General features: G+C 62.4%; 1 protein-coding gene across 1 annotated transcript; it reads left to right on the top strand.

The window, feature by feature from the left end:
• Nucleotides 1-3,673: 3,673 nt before the first annotated feature.
• SNPH (syntaphilin) lies at nucleotides 3,674-15,502 on the top strand (the record flags this gene model as incomplete). The annotated part of the gene is made up of 4 exons (XM_081096845.1): nucleotides 3,674-3,855; nucleotides 4,369-4,575; nucleotides 8,662-8,811; nucleotides 10,803-15,502. The coding sequence occupies 4 exons, from the start codon at nucleotides 3,674-3,676 to the stop codon at nucleotides 11,974-11,976; spliced, it is 1,713 nt and encodes a 570-aa protein (XP_080952971.1). The 3' UTR covers nucleotides 11,977-15,502.
• Between the last annotated feature and the right edge of the window lie 55 nt (nucleotides 15,503-15,557).

The following is a 15,557-nucleotide window of genomic DNA, read 5'->3' as shown; positions in this document are numbered from 1 at the left end:
AGGATACAGGTGAGAGGGCCCTGGACTCCGGGGTTAAGTTTTGCCCTGATCTTTACTTAATCGGGCGCCTCTGGTGAATTTTGAGGGAGTTTCTGGCCCTCTTGTCCATCGCTCCCGCTGCCGCCCTGACCTGGGCCCTTCTCACTCTTACCTGGGGTTTTTGATAACCTCCTACCTCATCTCCCTGCCTCTACTCTTGTCCCTTCCCAGCCACACTCCACAAGGGCCCCCTGCCCACCGGGCTTTCTAAAATGCAAGTCTGATGGTGTTCCTCCATGACCTCCTATGCACAGAGGGCGGGCGAGACCCTGGCTGATGCCGCACAGCGTGGCTGGGCCCCGCCTTCTCCTGCAACCTCGCCAGCCCCCCCCCCCCCCCCCGCTGTGACTTGGCCCTCACCAGGCCCCTCGTGTCCTGAGCAGCTGTGCCTTTGCCCGGGCCTCTTGCTTTCCCTGCCTGGTGAACTCCTACTCATCCTTCAGGGCCCCGTGCACATTTCTTTTTAGAGCAGCTTCCCCTGGCCTTCCTGAGGCCGCCATTACTCCTTGGGTGCGTTTCTGTTCTGAGGGTCACATTGCATTGCAGTGATGCCCTTCTAACTGACTGGCATTCCCCTTTGTGAGGGTGTGTCGGGTGATGGGCCCTGGGATCAGCCCCACCCGTGCATTATCCCGTGTCATTCTCACAGTGACCACAGGAGGCGCCTTCTGGCACAGCCTCACGGACAGATGAGGAGGCCTGCGGCTGCAGGCGACAGAACTGGGATTTGGGCCCACATCTGTTGGACTCTATTCCTGCATCTTCCCTCTGCTGTTCCCTAGATCCTCCTGTATCCCCCAGGCCCCCCGGTGGGTCCTCAGGAAATGCTGGGTGTGTGAGGGACTGGCCACAGGGCTGGGTTCGGCAGGGCACCGTGGTCTCGCAGGTGGGGAGCTGGAGGGAGGCAGGAGGGAGAAGGGGCGGGAGTTACTTGGGGTTGGGATGATGAGAGACTGTGGCCCATGGCTAAGGGTTTCCTTTCCACCCTCCGTCCCAGTGGCAGCCTCTGGCCACCTGGGGACTCTGGGCCAGCAGGCAGCATGGTGACACACGCCATGGCAACCTGCCTTCTCTCGGGCGTGGAGGGGAGGGAGGAGCTGAGAGCGCACGGGCCCCACACTGGGACTTCTGAGCAGGATCCTAGAAAGGTGGCTGCCTTGGGCCTGGGTGACTTCTGCCCTCCCCTGAGGACGCCTGCCTGCAAGGTCCCGTCCCAGCAGGGGAAACGCCACTTCCCCTCTGCCCGGGATGAGTGGCTGGCCCTGGCCTCCCAGGAGACTGTGGGCTTTATCCAGGTACAAACGCAGTCCCCTTCCCACCCCGCCACCCCCCTCTCCCACCCTCCTGTCAGAAAGGAAGGAAGGAGCTCAAGAGGGGGAGGCGTGGGGTTGCCAAGCAAGGTTGGGGAGGGACAGCTGGGACAAGGCCCTCATTGTACCGAGGCCACACGCAGCTCCCAGGCAGGCCAGGCATCTGCCTGCCTCCCAGGACCTGGGACTAGAATTCCACTTGGCCTTTCCCACCCAAGCTACTTAGCAACACGCATCCCAGCCGGCCTGGAGGAGCGCGGCGCATGCTCAGATCTGAGTCCTGCCTCTGCTGAGAGGTCCTCCTGGAGCCACAGCCTCCGCTTTGCCTCCTCCCAAAAGCAGAGGGAGGCGGGGATGGGGACGATGCCGGTGAAGCCAGCTGGCGGGAACTAGCAACCAGGGTCTCTCAGACCTGCAGCCGTGTGGCCTTGGCCAAAATGTGATCACAAACCCTGCTTGCCTGGAAGGTTGATATCTGAAGACATGGGCTTGGCACACAAACGCACTCTGCACAGTCACTTGGCCACACGGGGTTCAGACCCCAGTCCCCGGCAGGTGATCCCAGAAGCCTTGCTCCCCCCCCCCCCCCCAACGAGGAAGGACCATCAGCCCCAGCCCCGCCCAGCTGCAACCGGCCCAGCCCTCCTGTGCTCGGAGGCAGGCAGCAGGCGGCCATTGGCGGCTTCCTGACAAGCGTGGGGCGCCGTTGTTGCCCCAGCCCCTGTCCCGTGGTTCCTCCCCCAGGCCCGGCCCTGCGGTCCCAGAAGGCCCTGCCTGGGTGACGGGGCGTGATGGGTGGGCCGCGTCACCAACCAAGGGCGAGCAGCTCAGGTGACAGGCCTGGTGTCGGAGGCTCCTGCGCCGGCACCTGACACCTCGTGCGGACAATGCTGGCTGTGTCTGGCCGTCCAGGGGACAGGCCGCATCTGTGTCACAGCCAGGAAACAGGCCACTGAGGAGCGCCTTTGTCTGCTCAGGAGGCAGCCCCTCCGCCGGCCAGGATGGCCAGGCTCCCCGGGGGCCCTGACGCGGGAAGGGGTGGTGCCCTGGCCCGGGGACTCCAGGGTTTGAGGTCCAGCCCCTGAGCGCCTGGTGTTGGCCCAGCCACCACTGGGTGTGACTTGGGCCCGTGCCTTCCCTCGGGACTCCTCACCTGTAAAGGGACTAACCACAGCACTTCCTCTTAGGGTTGTTGGGAGGCGTCGATGGCGGAATGTACGTAACATGCTCGGCCTGGGGTCTGAGACGAGGAGCGGGGCTTGGTGAATGCTTGTTTCCCAGCATGGGGGCAGGTCTGGGGCCCAGCGTCCTCGGCGAGTCTCCTGTGACCCCGCCACTGCCCTGAGCGTGGAAGAAGGGGACGGGTCTCTGGAGCCGGCACAGGACTCGCATGTTGGCTGCAAGGGCCCAGGCCCTCCACCTTGGACGCCAGGAGCCCTGGGCTGGTGTCCAGGCAGCCACCTCCCCACAGCAGCTCACACCCCGCCTGGCCTGGGGCCTCCCCTCCCTAAACCCCTGTAGGGTCCCAGGAGAGGGGCCTAGTGACTCCTAGGCCGGAGCCAGGGGCCTGCGTCCCCCTACCCAAGGGTGGGCCTCTGCAGGCACAGTCACTTTCTGCTGGGCCCAGCCCCTGAGACACCCCAGGGGGGCTTCTGCTCCCACCGCCCAGCCCTCACCTGCTCCGAGCCTGCACCTGAGCTCCTGTGCATGGCAGGCTCAGCACGCGCTCCTGCATGGGTGCGGGCATGTGTGCAGCACGTGTGCGGGAGGCCGCTGCATGTCCTGCACCGTGCGCAGGTCCCCGAGCATGTTCACATGGAATGTCGGGCATGGTGCCTTTTCATGACCGTGTGTATCCATATGTCTTTCTACACGTGTGCTGGTCTGTTGGTCTGTCTTGTCTCCCCTGTAGACGGGAAGCCCCGAGCCACACACCAGCGGGCACTCTGGGAAGGTGACGCCGAGACTAGCCCAGCGTAATTTGGGGGTCCTGGTCCTGCTCCGGGAGCCTCCAGCCTGCAGCCCCCGCCGAGGGTGGGGTCTGAGTGTCAGGGACCCAGGGGGCTGGCGTGTAGCATAGAGGACTCGGTGCTGCTGGGGGTCGGGCGGCGCTGCCGATGCCTGTGTGACCTTGGGCGAGGCCTCTGCTCCGTGCCCACGGTGGCCCATCTGGAGAGCACGGGGTTGGACTGATGATCTCTGGCTGCCCTGAGGCTCTGCCAGTCATTTTAAGTCGGGTGCCCGGAGCCAGCTGCGGCCAGAGCCTGGCCTGCCAGGCCCTCGCTCCGTCCTGGGTGCCCTGCTGAAGGGTGAAAGGAGAAGCCATGCTGGGCAGCGGCCCCAGCGAGAGGATGACGTGGCCCGGCCCGGCCCTCGCCGCGGCCCCCCCAATGCGCCCTCTCTCCTCAGCCCCGGGGACACCACCCATCCCACCCCTCACCCGGACCCGCAGCCTCATGGCCATGTCCCTGCAGGGCAGTAGACGGGCCTCTGCTGGATCCCGCAGGTGAGTCTGCCCCTGACCCAGACCTTGGCCTCAGAGGATGGGAGGGGTGTCCCCACTCTGCCACCCCCTTGCCGTTTTTGCTTCTCTAAAATGGGCTGCTGACACTCGCTCCTCCTGGAACTGCTTAGGGCTCGCCTGGCGCGTTGGGTGTAAAGTTCCCTGAAGGCACACGCCATGGGGTTCCTGCCCCCATCAGTGCTGTTTGACCTTCACCGTTAGAGGGATGTCCCCCCGTCCTCCACGCAGCTCCCTCCTGTCTCCTCCCGCCTGCCCCATTCTTCTCGGTCCGTGCAGGACCTCCTCCTCTGGGCTTGGGGGACCCTTTAAGGGCACATTCCCCGCCCCCCGCCCCCCCGTTGGCCTGCAGCCCTGTCCAGCCTCCATTCCTGCCCTGGGGAGTCAGGAGGACCGGCCTCCTTCTGGTTTTCCATCTTGATTTGCACTGTCTGTTCTGTCACCCTGTCTGTGCATCCCTGATTCTCCTCTGCTTCTCTCCCGGCGGTGACCCCGAAGTGGGGGCGCTTTGGGCCGCAGCGGCCTGGCAGTGCTCGCCCAGTGTCCGCAGCTGCCCACCAGCCAGAACGAGCACCTGCCCCTTCTTCCCGCCTCCAGGCGCACCTCTCCGCCCGTGAGCATGCGGGACGCCTACGGCACCTCCTCTCTCAGCGGCAGCAGCACCTCGGGCTCCTGCAAGGGCAGCGATGGAAGCCCCACGCCCAGGTAACGACCTCCCCTCCAGCCTGGCCTGGCCCAGCTGCCTGGGAGCCTGGGTACCCTGAGGGGCAGGGCGTGGGTGTCCTAACACCCCCACACTCCCTGGCTGTCCGACCCCAAGCAGGTCACGTCCTCTCTGAGCCTCAGTTCTTATGTCTGTGAAATGGGTGTGATATGTCCAGCTGTGAGTCTCCAAAGACAGTGTCCTAGGCCCACAAGAAGGGATGCTTTCAGGACCAGGCGCCACAGGCGGCAGCTCTCTGCATGTCAGAGGCCGCCTCCTGCCTTCCTGCTCACCCTCCTCGGTGTGTAGCTCTTGTCCTCATCACATGTGGCTCCCACACCTCCAGGCAGCGGGCTGATGCCCAGGAAGGAAAACGGGAAAAGCCCAAAGCCCCACCCCCCGGCCCCCGGCTCATGTTTCCTGACGGGGACCCCTCCCCGGGAATCCTGTGTGCGCCTCCCTGTAGAGCTGGGTGATGTGCGGGCCCAGGTCAGACAGAGCTGTGTGCTCCCGGGCACAGCGTTGGAGGGCACCTCCCAGCTTCTGCCGCTTGCTTTCCTGGGGGGCACCATGAGGGTGGCAGAGGTAAGCAGGCCTGGAAAGCAAAGTGGGGGAGAAAGGCTGAGTTGTGCCCTCAGGAAAGGCGAGCAGAGACCTGAGAAGTAGGATCGGGCTGGGAGGCAGGGCAAGGGGAGCCGTGGGTCCTCAAAGACCAGGGGTTCGAGCTGGGACGATGGCACAAGCCTGTCCCCAGCGTTGAAATGCTGGGGGAGGCAGAAGACTGTGGACTTGGGGTTTGGTCACTTCCCATCTCCATCCGACACTGGTAACGGCCGTCGGTGGGGCTTTGGTCCTCCGTGAGAGTCGTGGCCGGAAGACGGCCTGCAGCCCTGTGGCCAACACACCCGCGGGGAGGACTCGTCTGCCCGTCCAGTGGAGAGCGTGTCATTTGTGTGAAGTGATGTTCGGGTTGTGCTGAGGCAACAGTTCTCAGTGTTGTCCAGCATGACACACGAGTGATGGGTTGACACACGTGTGCAGGACCCATGCCCCAGCATTCCGTTTGTAACCACACTCCAGAACACAGGGCATGAGGAAGACGGATGCGTACACTTACATTTTAAAGTGTATGCATCCATCTTCAGAGAGAGGAAGGGAGAGGGAGAGAGGGATAGAAACATCAATGACTAGAGGCCCGGTGCACAAAATTCGTGCATGCAGGGGGTGGTCCCTCAGCCCGGCCTACACCCTCTCCAATCCAGGACCCCTCGGGGGATGTCCAACTGCCGGTTTAGGCCCAATCCCTAAACCGGCAGTCGGACATCCCTCTTGCAATCCGGGACTGCTTACTTCTAACCACTCACCTGCCTGCCTGCCTGATCGCCCCTAACTGCTCCCCTGCCTACCTGATCACCCCTAACTGCTCTCCCCTGCCTCGGCCCCTGCCACCATGGCTTTGTCTGGAAGGACGTCCGGAATGTCCAATCTAATTAGCATATTACCCTTTTATTAGTATTGATGAGAGAGAATCATTGATCAGCTGCCTCCTGCATGCCCCCTACTGGGGATTGAACCCACAACCTGGGCATGTGCCCTGACCAGGAATTAATCCATGACCTCCTGGTTCATAGGTCAACTCTCAACCTCTGAGCCACACCAGCCAGCCTAGATACAGTTCTGATTAATAACTATTTTTTAAAATATCTTTGTACTAGTGGCCCATTGCACAAAGATTCATGCAATAGGCCTTCCTTCACCTGGCTGCCAGCACCAGTTTTCCTCTGGCATCCAGGACCCAGGCCTTTGGTCCGGCCACAGCAGCAAGGCTTGGCTTCTCTGCTCCGGTTGCTCCCAGCCCCTCCTTTTTTTTTTCCCCAGCTCCTTGAGCAGAAGCCAGGGCTGGATGGAAGCCTGGGTCGCCCCCAGTGACCCAGGCCCCCAGGCCCCCAGCCCCTCCTGAGCGGAGTCCAGGGCCAGCGGGAAGCTTGGCTTCCTCCGTCACCGGGAGCAACCCAACTTCCTGCTCACTCCAGCTCTTTGGCCGCAGCCGTCTTCAGTCTTCGCTCTGTGCCTGCATATGCAAATTAACCGCCATCTTTGTTGGTTTAATTTGCATAGTCACTCTGATTGGCTGGTGGGTGTAGCGGAGTGGCGGAGTGATGGTTAATCTTCATGTTTCTCTTTTATTATATAGGCTTGATTTCAGAGAGGAAGGGAGAGGGAGAGAGAGAGATAGAAACATCAATGATGAGAATCATTGATTGGATGCCTCCTGCATGCCCCCTACGGTAGATCGAGTCTGCATCCCGAGCGTGTGCCCTGACTGGGAATCAAACCGTGACCTCCTAGTTCATGGTGATGCTCAACCTCTGAGCAAAACCAGCCAGGCCACTTACATTTTTAAAAGTTCATAATTGACAACTTTAGTATTTTTCCTTTCAGTAGCAGATATTTGTAATGCATGTCATACCTGCAGCCCCGGGGCGGTCCCAGCCCGGAGGCTGACCTCTGCCGGGGAAGTGTCCTCTCGCCCGCAGAGAGCCTGCTGCCCTCGGAGAGCCTGCTGCCCTGGGAGAGCCTGCTGCCCTCGGAGAGCCTGCTGCGGGCGAGCAGGGCCCGAGGGGTGGCCTCCCTACGATCGCTGGGCTCTCCGAGGGAAGAGCGGAGAGGCTTGGATTATAGTACAGTCTCCCTGTGTATAAATGTTTTCCCACAAAGATAGAGCTAGTGACTAAAATGTGCGAGTGTTAAATGTTATATTGGGGAAACACTCATGAAAGCAAATGGAAAGGTTAAAAGAGTTGCTTCCTCTCTCAGCCTCAGCACTTACTAGGGTAACTCACCCTGGTTCCCCTCCTCCAGGCATGGGGAGGAGACCTTTCACTCGCCACAGAGCTTCCCCAGCAGTCCTTGCAGGGTCCAGGAGCCCACAGGGCCAGTGTGTGGGGCCGCAGGACTCTGCTGGCTTGCTTGTCTTTTGGAAAGAGATTTCTTGCGCCACCAGAGAGGCACCCTGAGCTCCACCCCACGCCACCTCTGCCCCTCGTCACAGAAAACAGGAGCGACTTGGTGCTGCAGCAGTGGCCTCCCCGGCCTGCTTTTCCAGGCCCCTCACATGCCATCGTCCCTCCCTAGACCTGGAGCCCCCAGCCCCAAAGGAGCTGAGTTGGGGGGCAGCAAGTCCCCTGCCAAGTTGTTTGAAAAACCTGCCCAGGGTGTTCAGCCAAGACCCAAGGGGGGAGGAGGGATTCATGAACAGAACCACCAGCAGGCAGGAAGCTGGGAGCCGAGGAGGCCGGGCCAGGCTCTGTTGGTGGAATTGGGGTACCCTCTTGGGAAGCTGCTCAGGGTGAAAGCCTTGGCCCTCCCTCCTCTACATGGGTGGGACCAGGGTGCACCCACCATACACACGCCTGTGCCACCTCGTGCTGGGAGCATGTGGCCTCCGGAGCAGTGCACAGCCAGCCACTGCCACCTCGGGTACATCGGGTCAGAGCCAGCCGTGTCCACACGTGTGTTCACATGTGCCCCAGAGAAAAGGGGGGCGTGCACTTGTATGAATCCATGCATGGCGTCCTCACATGTGCCTGTGCCCACAGAGAGGGTGGGGATGCGTGGGCATGGGTGTGTACTCATGTCTGTGGACATGTAGGCGCAAATGGACTGGGAGTCCGTGTGCTCCGATGTGCACGCCCAGTGAGTGTGTGTGCGGATTCGAGGAGAGAGAGCCTCCAGCCCCAGCCTCGTTCTCGGGTTGGGAGACTGGGCGCCTGAGCTCTCTGGGATTGGACTGATGGAGGTGGTGTCAGTATGTCCTACAGTATGTCTCCCCACCCCCAACTGGTGGAGCCGGGGCTCCCCACCTGACGCTGTGCTTTTCACTCAGAAGAGCTCTGATAAAGCCCACCTTCCAGAAGAGGGGCCCACGGGGCCTGGGGCCCACGGGGGCCTGTCCGGGAGGCCTGGCCTGGAGTCCTGGTGGCCATGGACCTGGGTGGTGGGGCTGGCATCCTCTTGCTCCCTGGAGGCATGGGCCTACCCCTGGCTCTGCTCTCCGTCCCTCCTGTTTGACGAGCGCCCCCTTGCAGGCGCTCCATGAAGTACATGCTGTGCAGCGACAACCATGGCATCAAGCCGCCCACCCCGGAGCAGTACCTGACGCCGCTGCAGCAGAAGGAGGTGTGCATCCGGCACCTGAGGGCCAGGCTGAAGGACACGCAGGACCGGCTCCAGGACCGGTGAGCAGGTGGCCAGGGGCAGCCCTTGGCAGCCCGGGGGGCACGCTCCGCACTCCGAGGCACCAGGGCCCTGGGCATCGCTGGGAGGAGGGAGCGGCTTGGGGAGCTCATTTCCAGAGCCCCTGCGGGTCCCTGTCCCCCCTGAGCTGCTGTCTTTGACCTCAGGAAGCTGCTTGGGGCAGGCCAGGAGCAGTTTCTCCCAGGAGGGCTTGTCGGACTTCCCACCCATGGCAGGGCTCTCCCGGGTTTAGCCAGCAGCTCCTCAGCGATGCCCTGTCTGCACAGAGGTCTCAGGAGGGAGGCGGCCCCTCTCACAGCTTCGAGAGCCGGCCTGCGGCTCTGAGCAGGCAGCGTGCCCTGCCGTGGAAGGCCTACACCTTAACCCCTGGCCGCTCCCCGCCTGCTACCCTTGCGGGAACCTGTGGCCGTTCATCACCGGCTTCACTCCGCACTCTGTGTATCCAGTTTGCTGCCTGCCGTTCCAGCGGTCGCCTCCCTCTCAGTAATCTTTTACCCCTGTGGTTTCGGAGGCTGTGTCCCCACTTCCTGGGATGGCCTTTCCCCATCTGACTTTCTTGGCAAACTTATCCTTCAGGACCCAGTTCAAAGATAAAGCCCCAGGCAAGACTGGGAAGCCACAGTCCCAGGGAACCTGCCGGCTCCAAGGAGAGGGGGCAGGTGCCCGCAGAGCTGAGCATGCCCAGCTCTTTCTTCCAAACTCACTCTTAGGTTGCGTTGGTGGTATAGTGGTGAGCATAGCTGCCTTCCAAACTCACTCTTCCTCCCTGGGCTCCATGTCAGTGAGGAGGGTCCCCGTGGGATGAGCCCCCACCCTGAGGAGTGAAGGGCAAGTACCCCCATACCTGCTGGCATCGCTGTTGCTGCCACTCTGAGTCTGTTGCTGCCGCATCCTGGGCACCCTGCGGCTGCGATTCCTGGGCCCACTTCCTGAACTGCATTTCCGATCCCACTTTGAAAATAAATGATGCCTGATCTGGGACTGTCATTCTAATGGGATCGAGAACCCCAAAGTGACGTTGTGCCGCTTGTGGGCTGTATTTGCACAAACGCCGGCCGGCGGCTGCCTGTGGCCGTGTCACCGAGGGGTGTGCTGAAGGAGGGACCCCAGGCCGGCTCCAGGCTCACTCCTTTCTCACGGCTCTGGTCCGTCTGGTGTGAGCTCTGGGCTTGATGGCATCTTTGTCGAACTCACCTCCCTCCCCCAAGCCCCCCAAGTCATCGTCAGCTCAGGGACTTACAGCCCGAGAGTTTCTGGACAAGGGTCTGCTGACTGTCGGGTTCACCTGGCACTTGCCTCTTCCCTCAGGAGTAGCTGTGTGCCTTTTTTGCCCTTTTTTGCCTTTTTTGTTGTTGTTGGCTTTCCTCTTTATAGTAGATATAAAACAGAAATGTCCCCCGGATGAAAGAGTGCCACCCTGTTTCATCGTTCCCCTCTGATTGCCCACTTCTCCCTCCTCTTGAGGGAAGATGTGGAATTACCAGCTCCCCTCCCGCCTCCAGCCCCCATGTTGCAGGTGGTCATTTAAAGCCGGCCCAACAGGAGGCCACATCCCTTCCCATAGAGCAGATCGTAGGTTTCCTTCTGTGGTTATACGTTAAGATGTTTAAGGATGCCTTGGGTTTTTATAGCAGGAGCACCTTGAAATTGAGACTCTTTACCGTCTACTCTGCTCTGCAGGTGATGGATTTAAACGAGGGGGTGGGATGCCGAGGTGTCTCTTGCCCCATTTCTTCTCCCCCCTCCCTCTCGCCCCCCTCCTTCCGGGAGGAGGCCTCTCCTGTCTTTACCGCTTGGCCCTCTGCCACCCCCTCACCCTGGGGAGTAAGAAGGAAGGAGCACTGAGTACATCCTGGTTTCAGCTCTGTGAGCCGGCGGCACAGGCCGTCTGTCCGTGTGACGGCCCCCTCCTGACCTGTCCCCCTGGTGGCGGTGCCAGGCCAGCAGTGAGCATGGGTCTCGTCCGCCACAGGGACACGGAGATCGACGACCTGAAGACACAGCTGTCGCGCATGCAGGAGGACTGGATCGAGGAGGAGTGCCGCCGCGTGGAAGCCCAGCTGGCCCTGAAGGAGGCCCGCAAGGAGATCAGGCAGCTCAAGCAGGTCATCGACACGGTCAAGAACAACCTGATGGACAAGGACAAGGGGCTGCAGAAGTACTTCATGGACATCAACATCCAGAACAAGAAGCTGGAGACGCTGCTGCACAGCATGGAGGTGGCCCAGGACGGCGCGGCCAAGGAGGACGGCGCCGGGGAGTCAGCGGGCGGCTCCCCCGCCCGCTCCCTCACCCGCAGCTCCACCTACACCAAGCTGAGCGACCCGGCCGTCTGCGGGGACCAGCCCCCCGGGGACCACCCTGGCTCCTCCACGGAGGACGGGGCTGACAGTGGCTTCGCGGCCAACGATGACGCCATGAGCCGGACGGACGTGCTGGAGGCCAGCAGCCTGCTGTCGTCGGGGGTGGACTGCGGCCCCGAGGAGGCCTCGCTGCCCAGCTCCTTCAGCCTGGGGCCCCGCTGCCCGGCCAGCAGCACCTACGAGAAGCTGCTGTGCGGGATGGAGGCTGGCGTGCAGGCCAGCTGCATGCAGGAGCGTGCCATCCAGACAGACTCCCTGCAGTACCAGCCTGACCTAGACACCATCCTGGAGAAGGTGACCCAGGCCCAGGTCTGCGGGACGGGTCCCGAGTCAGGGGGCAGGTGCCCGGAGCCGGACCCCCACCCCCCAGGGCCCAGAGACCCCAGCTCAGCGGTGGTGGTGACGGTGGGTGATGAGGTGGGTGATGAGCTTGAGGCCCCGGAGCCCATCACCCGCGGGCCGACCCCACACCGGCCCGGTGCCAACCCCAACCCCAGCCTGTCGGTGAGCGTGGCGTGCCCCGTGGAAGAGGAGGAGGAGGCGGCCGAGCCCAAGAGCTACTGGAGCCGCCACTACATTGTCGATCTGCTGGCCGTGGTGGTGCCCGCGGTCCCCACGGTGGCCTGGCTCTGCCGCTCCCAGCGGCGCCAGGGCCAGCCCATTTACAACATCAGCTCCCTGCTGCGGGGCTGCTGCACGGTGGCCTTGCACTCCATCCGCAGGATCAGCTGCCGCTCGCTGAGCCAGCCGGGCCCCAGCCCCGCCGGCGGCTCCCAGCTCTGAGGCCTTCCTGGCCAGGGGCTCGGCGGCCTGACCCCTGATTGTCGGGGTGCCGTCGTCCCTCTCGCCCATCCCCGTGGGGCATCATCTTACTTAGTTCTGGGTTCGGAAGTGGTGTTTTCTGGATGTTAACGGTGTGGGGGCTGGGCGTCGGAGCTTGGACAGGAGAGAGGGGAAGAGAGACCAAAGGCAGGGAGGCCCGCTGTAGGACCGAGTGCAGGGGAGTCCTCACCCCGGCCCCTCCGCTCAGCCCTTCACAAGGGCGGCCCCTGCTCAGGAAGTCTCTGGTGTACTGAGCTGGAGAGGCTGGACAGCAGTTGCCCACTTCAGTCTCCCCATCCTCCACCCCCCACATCCTGTTCAGCTCCCTGATCACTCCACACCACCCCTGCCCTCAGCCCGGCGTCTGGACCAGTATTATCTCCTCAGGTGCAGGCAGCGGCCACCCAAAGTGCAGGCTCCTGACCCAGGACTGCGAGCAGAGCCTGAACTGCCGGGCCCGGCTGGAGCCCCAGCCCCTCAGACTGCTCCACACTTGGGCGAAAGGTGGAAATGGGCAAGAGGGGCAGAGGGCAGTGTGGGTTCTGCATCTGTCGGCCCCAGACCTTCCCTACGGTCCACTTTCCTCCTGACACGTCTGGGCGTCAGATAATTCTTCCTGTGAGAGCTAAGCCAGACGGCTCGGTGCTGGGGGAGGAAGGCTCCCCTCCAGAGTGCCAGCACGAGGAGAGGAGGCGGGCTGGCCGCGCGGGCCCCTCCGGCCTGAGATGAGGCCCTGTGGTCTGGGAGGCCGGGCTGCACTCAGCAGTCCTCAGCTGGTGTGGACAGCCAAGGCCGTGACGGCCCTGGAGCGCACCCCGACTTTCTCTGGGGCCTCAGGCCCAACTTCTGCTTTGCACTGTGCTCACTCGGGGGCTTGGTTCTCATGTATCCGGACCTCCTGAAAGGGGGCTGCTTACTGTCTAGGGTGAGGGTTCCTGGATCTTAGACTCATGTGCCTCAGGGGGAATTACTGCAGGATGAATGGCAAGACGGAACTGAAGCCATGTTGTCATCCAAGCCAAAGCAGGTGCCCTGGGTGTTTCGTGGGGGGCGAGGGGGCGGCCCGCAGACACCCTGCTCCCGGCCCAAGCCCAGCCTGGGAAGGCTCACTGTCCTCCCTCCATCCCCAGGACCACATCAGGGCCCCCAGAAACGCTGCTGACCTTTTATTACCATTACTAGTGCCCCGGTACACGGATTCATGCACATTGAAGGGAAATTAATTAGAAGGTGGCTGGTGGGGCGGGACTGGGCGAGACAGGCCAGACACGCCCTGGAGCCAACCTCCCATGGTCCCTCCCCGGCTGGCCACACCTGGGGCAGCGCTGGGCTCAAAGGCATCTGCGGAGTGAGCGGGGCCCCTCTGGCAGGTGGGGTCCCTCGGCCTGGCCTGCGGGGATCAGGCCAAAACTGGCTCTCTGACATTCCCCGAGGGGTCCCGGATTGCAAGAGGGCAGTTCTCGGGTGATGCAACCTGGAATCGGGCTCCCTCCTCTCTGGTTCCAGGGTGCATCACCCAAGAACCACTGCTGCCAAGTCACCGCAGCTCAGCAGCTCCTGCATTGAGCATCTGCCCCCAGTGGTCAGCGCGCGTCATAGCTACTGGTCAGACGGTCGGATGGTCACTTAGCCTTTTATATATAGATTATTTTACAAAGTAAACCCGGTCCTTTTTCCCTTCAGGGCTGACACCCATCTGGTTGTCCCACCCACTCTTCAGAGTTAGGCCCCACACTTGGGGTTGGTGGGACCCTGTGTCCTACTCACCCCTCTGGCCTATGGGACACACTGGTTCTCTGCCAAGGTTGCTTGCCCACCCCTGCTGCTCCGGAAGCCGCTGCCTGACTCACGGGCTCTGCCCTTCCTTTCTGCGCCCTCCCCTCACGGGGGCAGCGCCTGCATGCACTGGGAGTGGGCAGCCGGCCCAGCCATCGGGGCAGCGGCCCCCTCTGCCACGCGCTTTGTGCCTCCAAAGCTCCCCCTCCTCGGTCTGGGCCTCAGGCCAGCCTTCCTTTGTGGAGCACCTCCCACCCCAGCCGAACTGAGCCCGAGCTCCTGGGGCCTGGCCAGGGCTGCCCAGGGACGCCGGGGCCGTGGCCTGGGGGCAGGACAAGCCCAATCCAAAGCCAAGCCGGGACTGGCCGGGACCCAGCCTCCTGAGCCGCGTACTCACAGGCCGCGCATTATCTCCTTAGAAACAGGCAAAGCTTTGCTGAGGAAATAAACGTATGACTCTATTTGACAACATAAAATCTATATATTTTTCACCACTGGGATTGAGTGGAGCTGCAGAGCCCCTCTGCTCTTGTCTGTGTCTTGCTGTCTGTGGCCTTCCTGTTGTGTCTTATGTTTTGGTGGATGTGGTCAGGGCTGGGGCCACAGTCAACACTGTCTGCTGCTGGAGAAGCCACTGGTGAAGGGCTGGCCGGGCTCGGACCCGAGGCCTCTGGGTGAGGTGAGTGGGTCCAGCCGTCACCCTCTGTGCCTCCTCTGGCCTGAGACTAGCCTGTCTGGGTCCCAGGGGTCCTGCTCTCAGCATTGAGGGTCCTCGCTCTTGGGAGGGAGGGGTCTGGTGGGGCCTTGGACGGGCGTTTCTTTGTGTTAGTGGAGGAGGCGGCTTACGGGCAGCCCTGAGACAGCCCGGGGGGCCCTGTTGGTCAGTGGTCCCCAGGGCCCCTGCGTGTGTGCGTGTGTGTGCTCAGTGTCCGCATCTATGCAAAAGGTGCAGCGCGCTCCCTGGGCGGCTGCCGGCGGAGGAGGTGGGCCTGCCCCCCTGACTATGCAGGGCACAGGACGTGGGGCTGAGTGCTCGTTCTGCACGTGTCTGCTTCACGCCGCCTCCCGTTGGGCTGGGACCTTTCCCGCCTGCCCTCCGCTTCTGGAGCAGAAATCCGTGGGCCCCCCTTTCGCCAGCCTCTGCCAGGGCGATGGTCAGGTCCTACGGGACAGTGTTTCCAGGAGTCACTTTCTGGAAACGCTGGCCCCGTGGAGCTCAGCAGGGAAAGTGGCTTCTTCATTGTCGGGCCCGGCCAGAGCGGCCCCGCTGCTCCTCTGGTCCAGGCTCAGGCCGGAGTCAGAGTCGGGCCAGGACTCCGCACACAGAGCTGGCCAGGGCGGAGTTTACTGCCTGTCTCCCAAGGGGATGACTTCGCTCTTCACTGAACACCTTCCCAGTCCCCACGTGCTCAGCTAGCGGCTGCAGCACAGGAGGCTGACGGCCTTGGGGAGGGGCGGGCAAAGGACAAGGTTCCGGGGCAAAGGTCTACGGAGGGGCCTTTGCCCAGTGACCTCATGATCCCCTCTCTGACCTGGGGGCACAGTGCACCCCAGGCACAGTGCACACTCACACTCGGCCATCCCCTGACAGAATTCAGGGGCCCGGGAAGGGGGGAGGTGGGAGGGGCATTCACTTTGGTCTCCTTCGTCCTTTTGTTCAGACAGAGTTGTACCTGCAGCAGACGACTCTGAATTAAAGCATGAAAACACACACGACCCTCGGCCTGTTTCTTGATGTCTTTTTTCTGAGGTGGCGGGTGAAGGGG

The sequence above is a fragment of the Myotis nattereri genome (assembly GCF_964212035.1).
Source record: "Myotis nattereri genome assembly, chromosome: 8".
NCBI lineage: Eukaryota > Metazoa > Chordata > Mammalia > Chiroptera > Vespertilionidae > Myotis > Myotis nattereri.
This window is presented reverse-complemented; position numbering and strand designations above follow the sequence as displayed.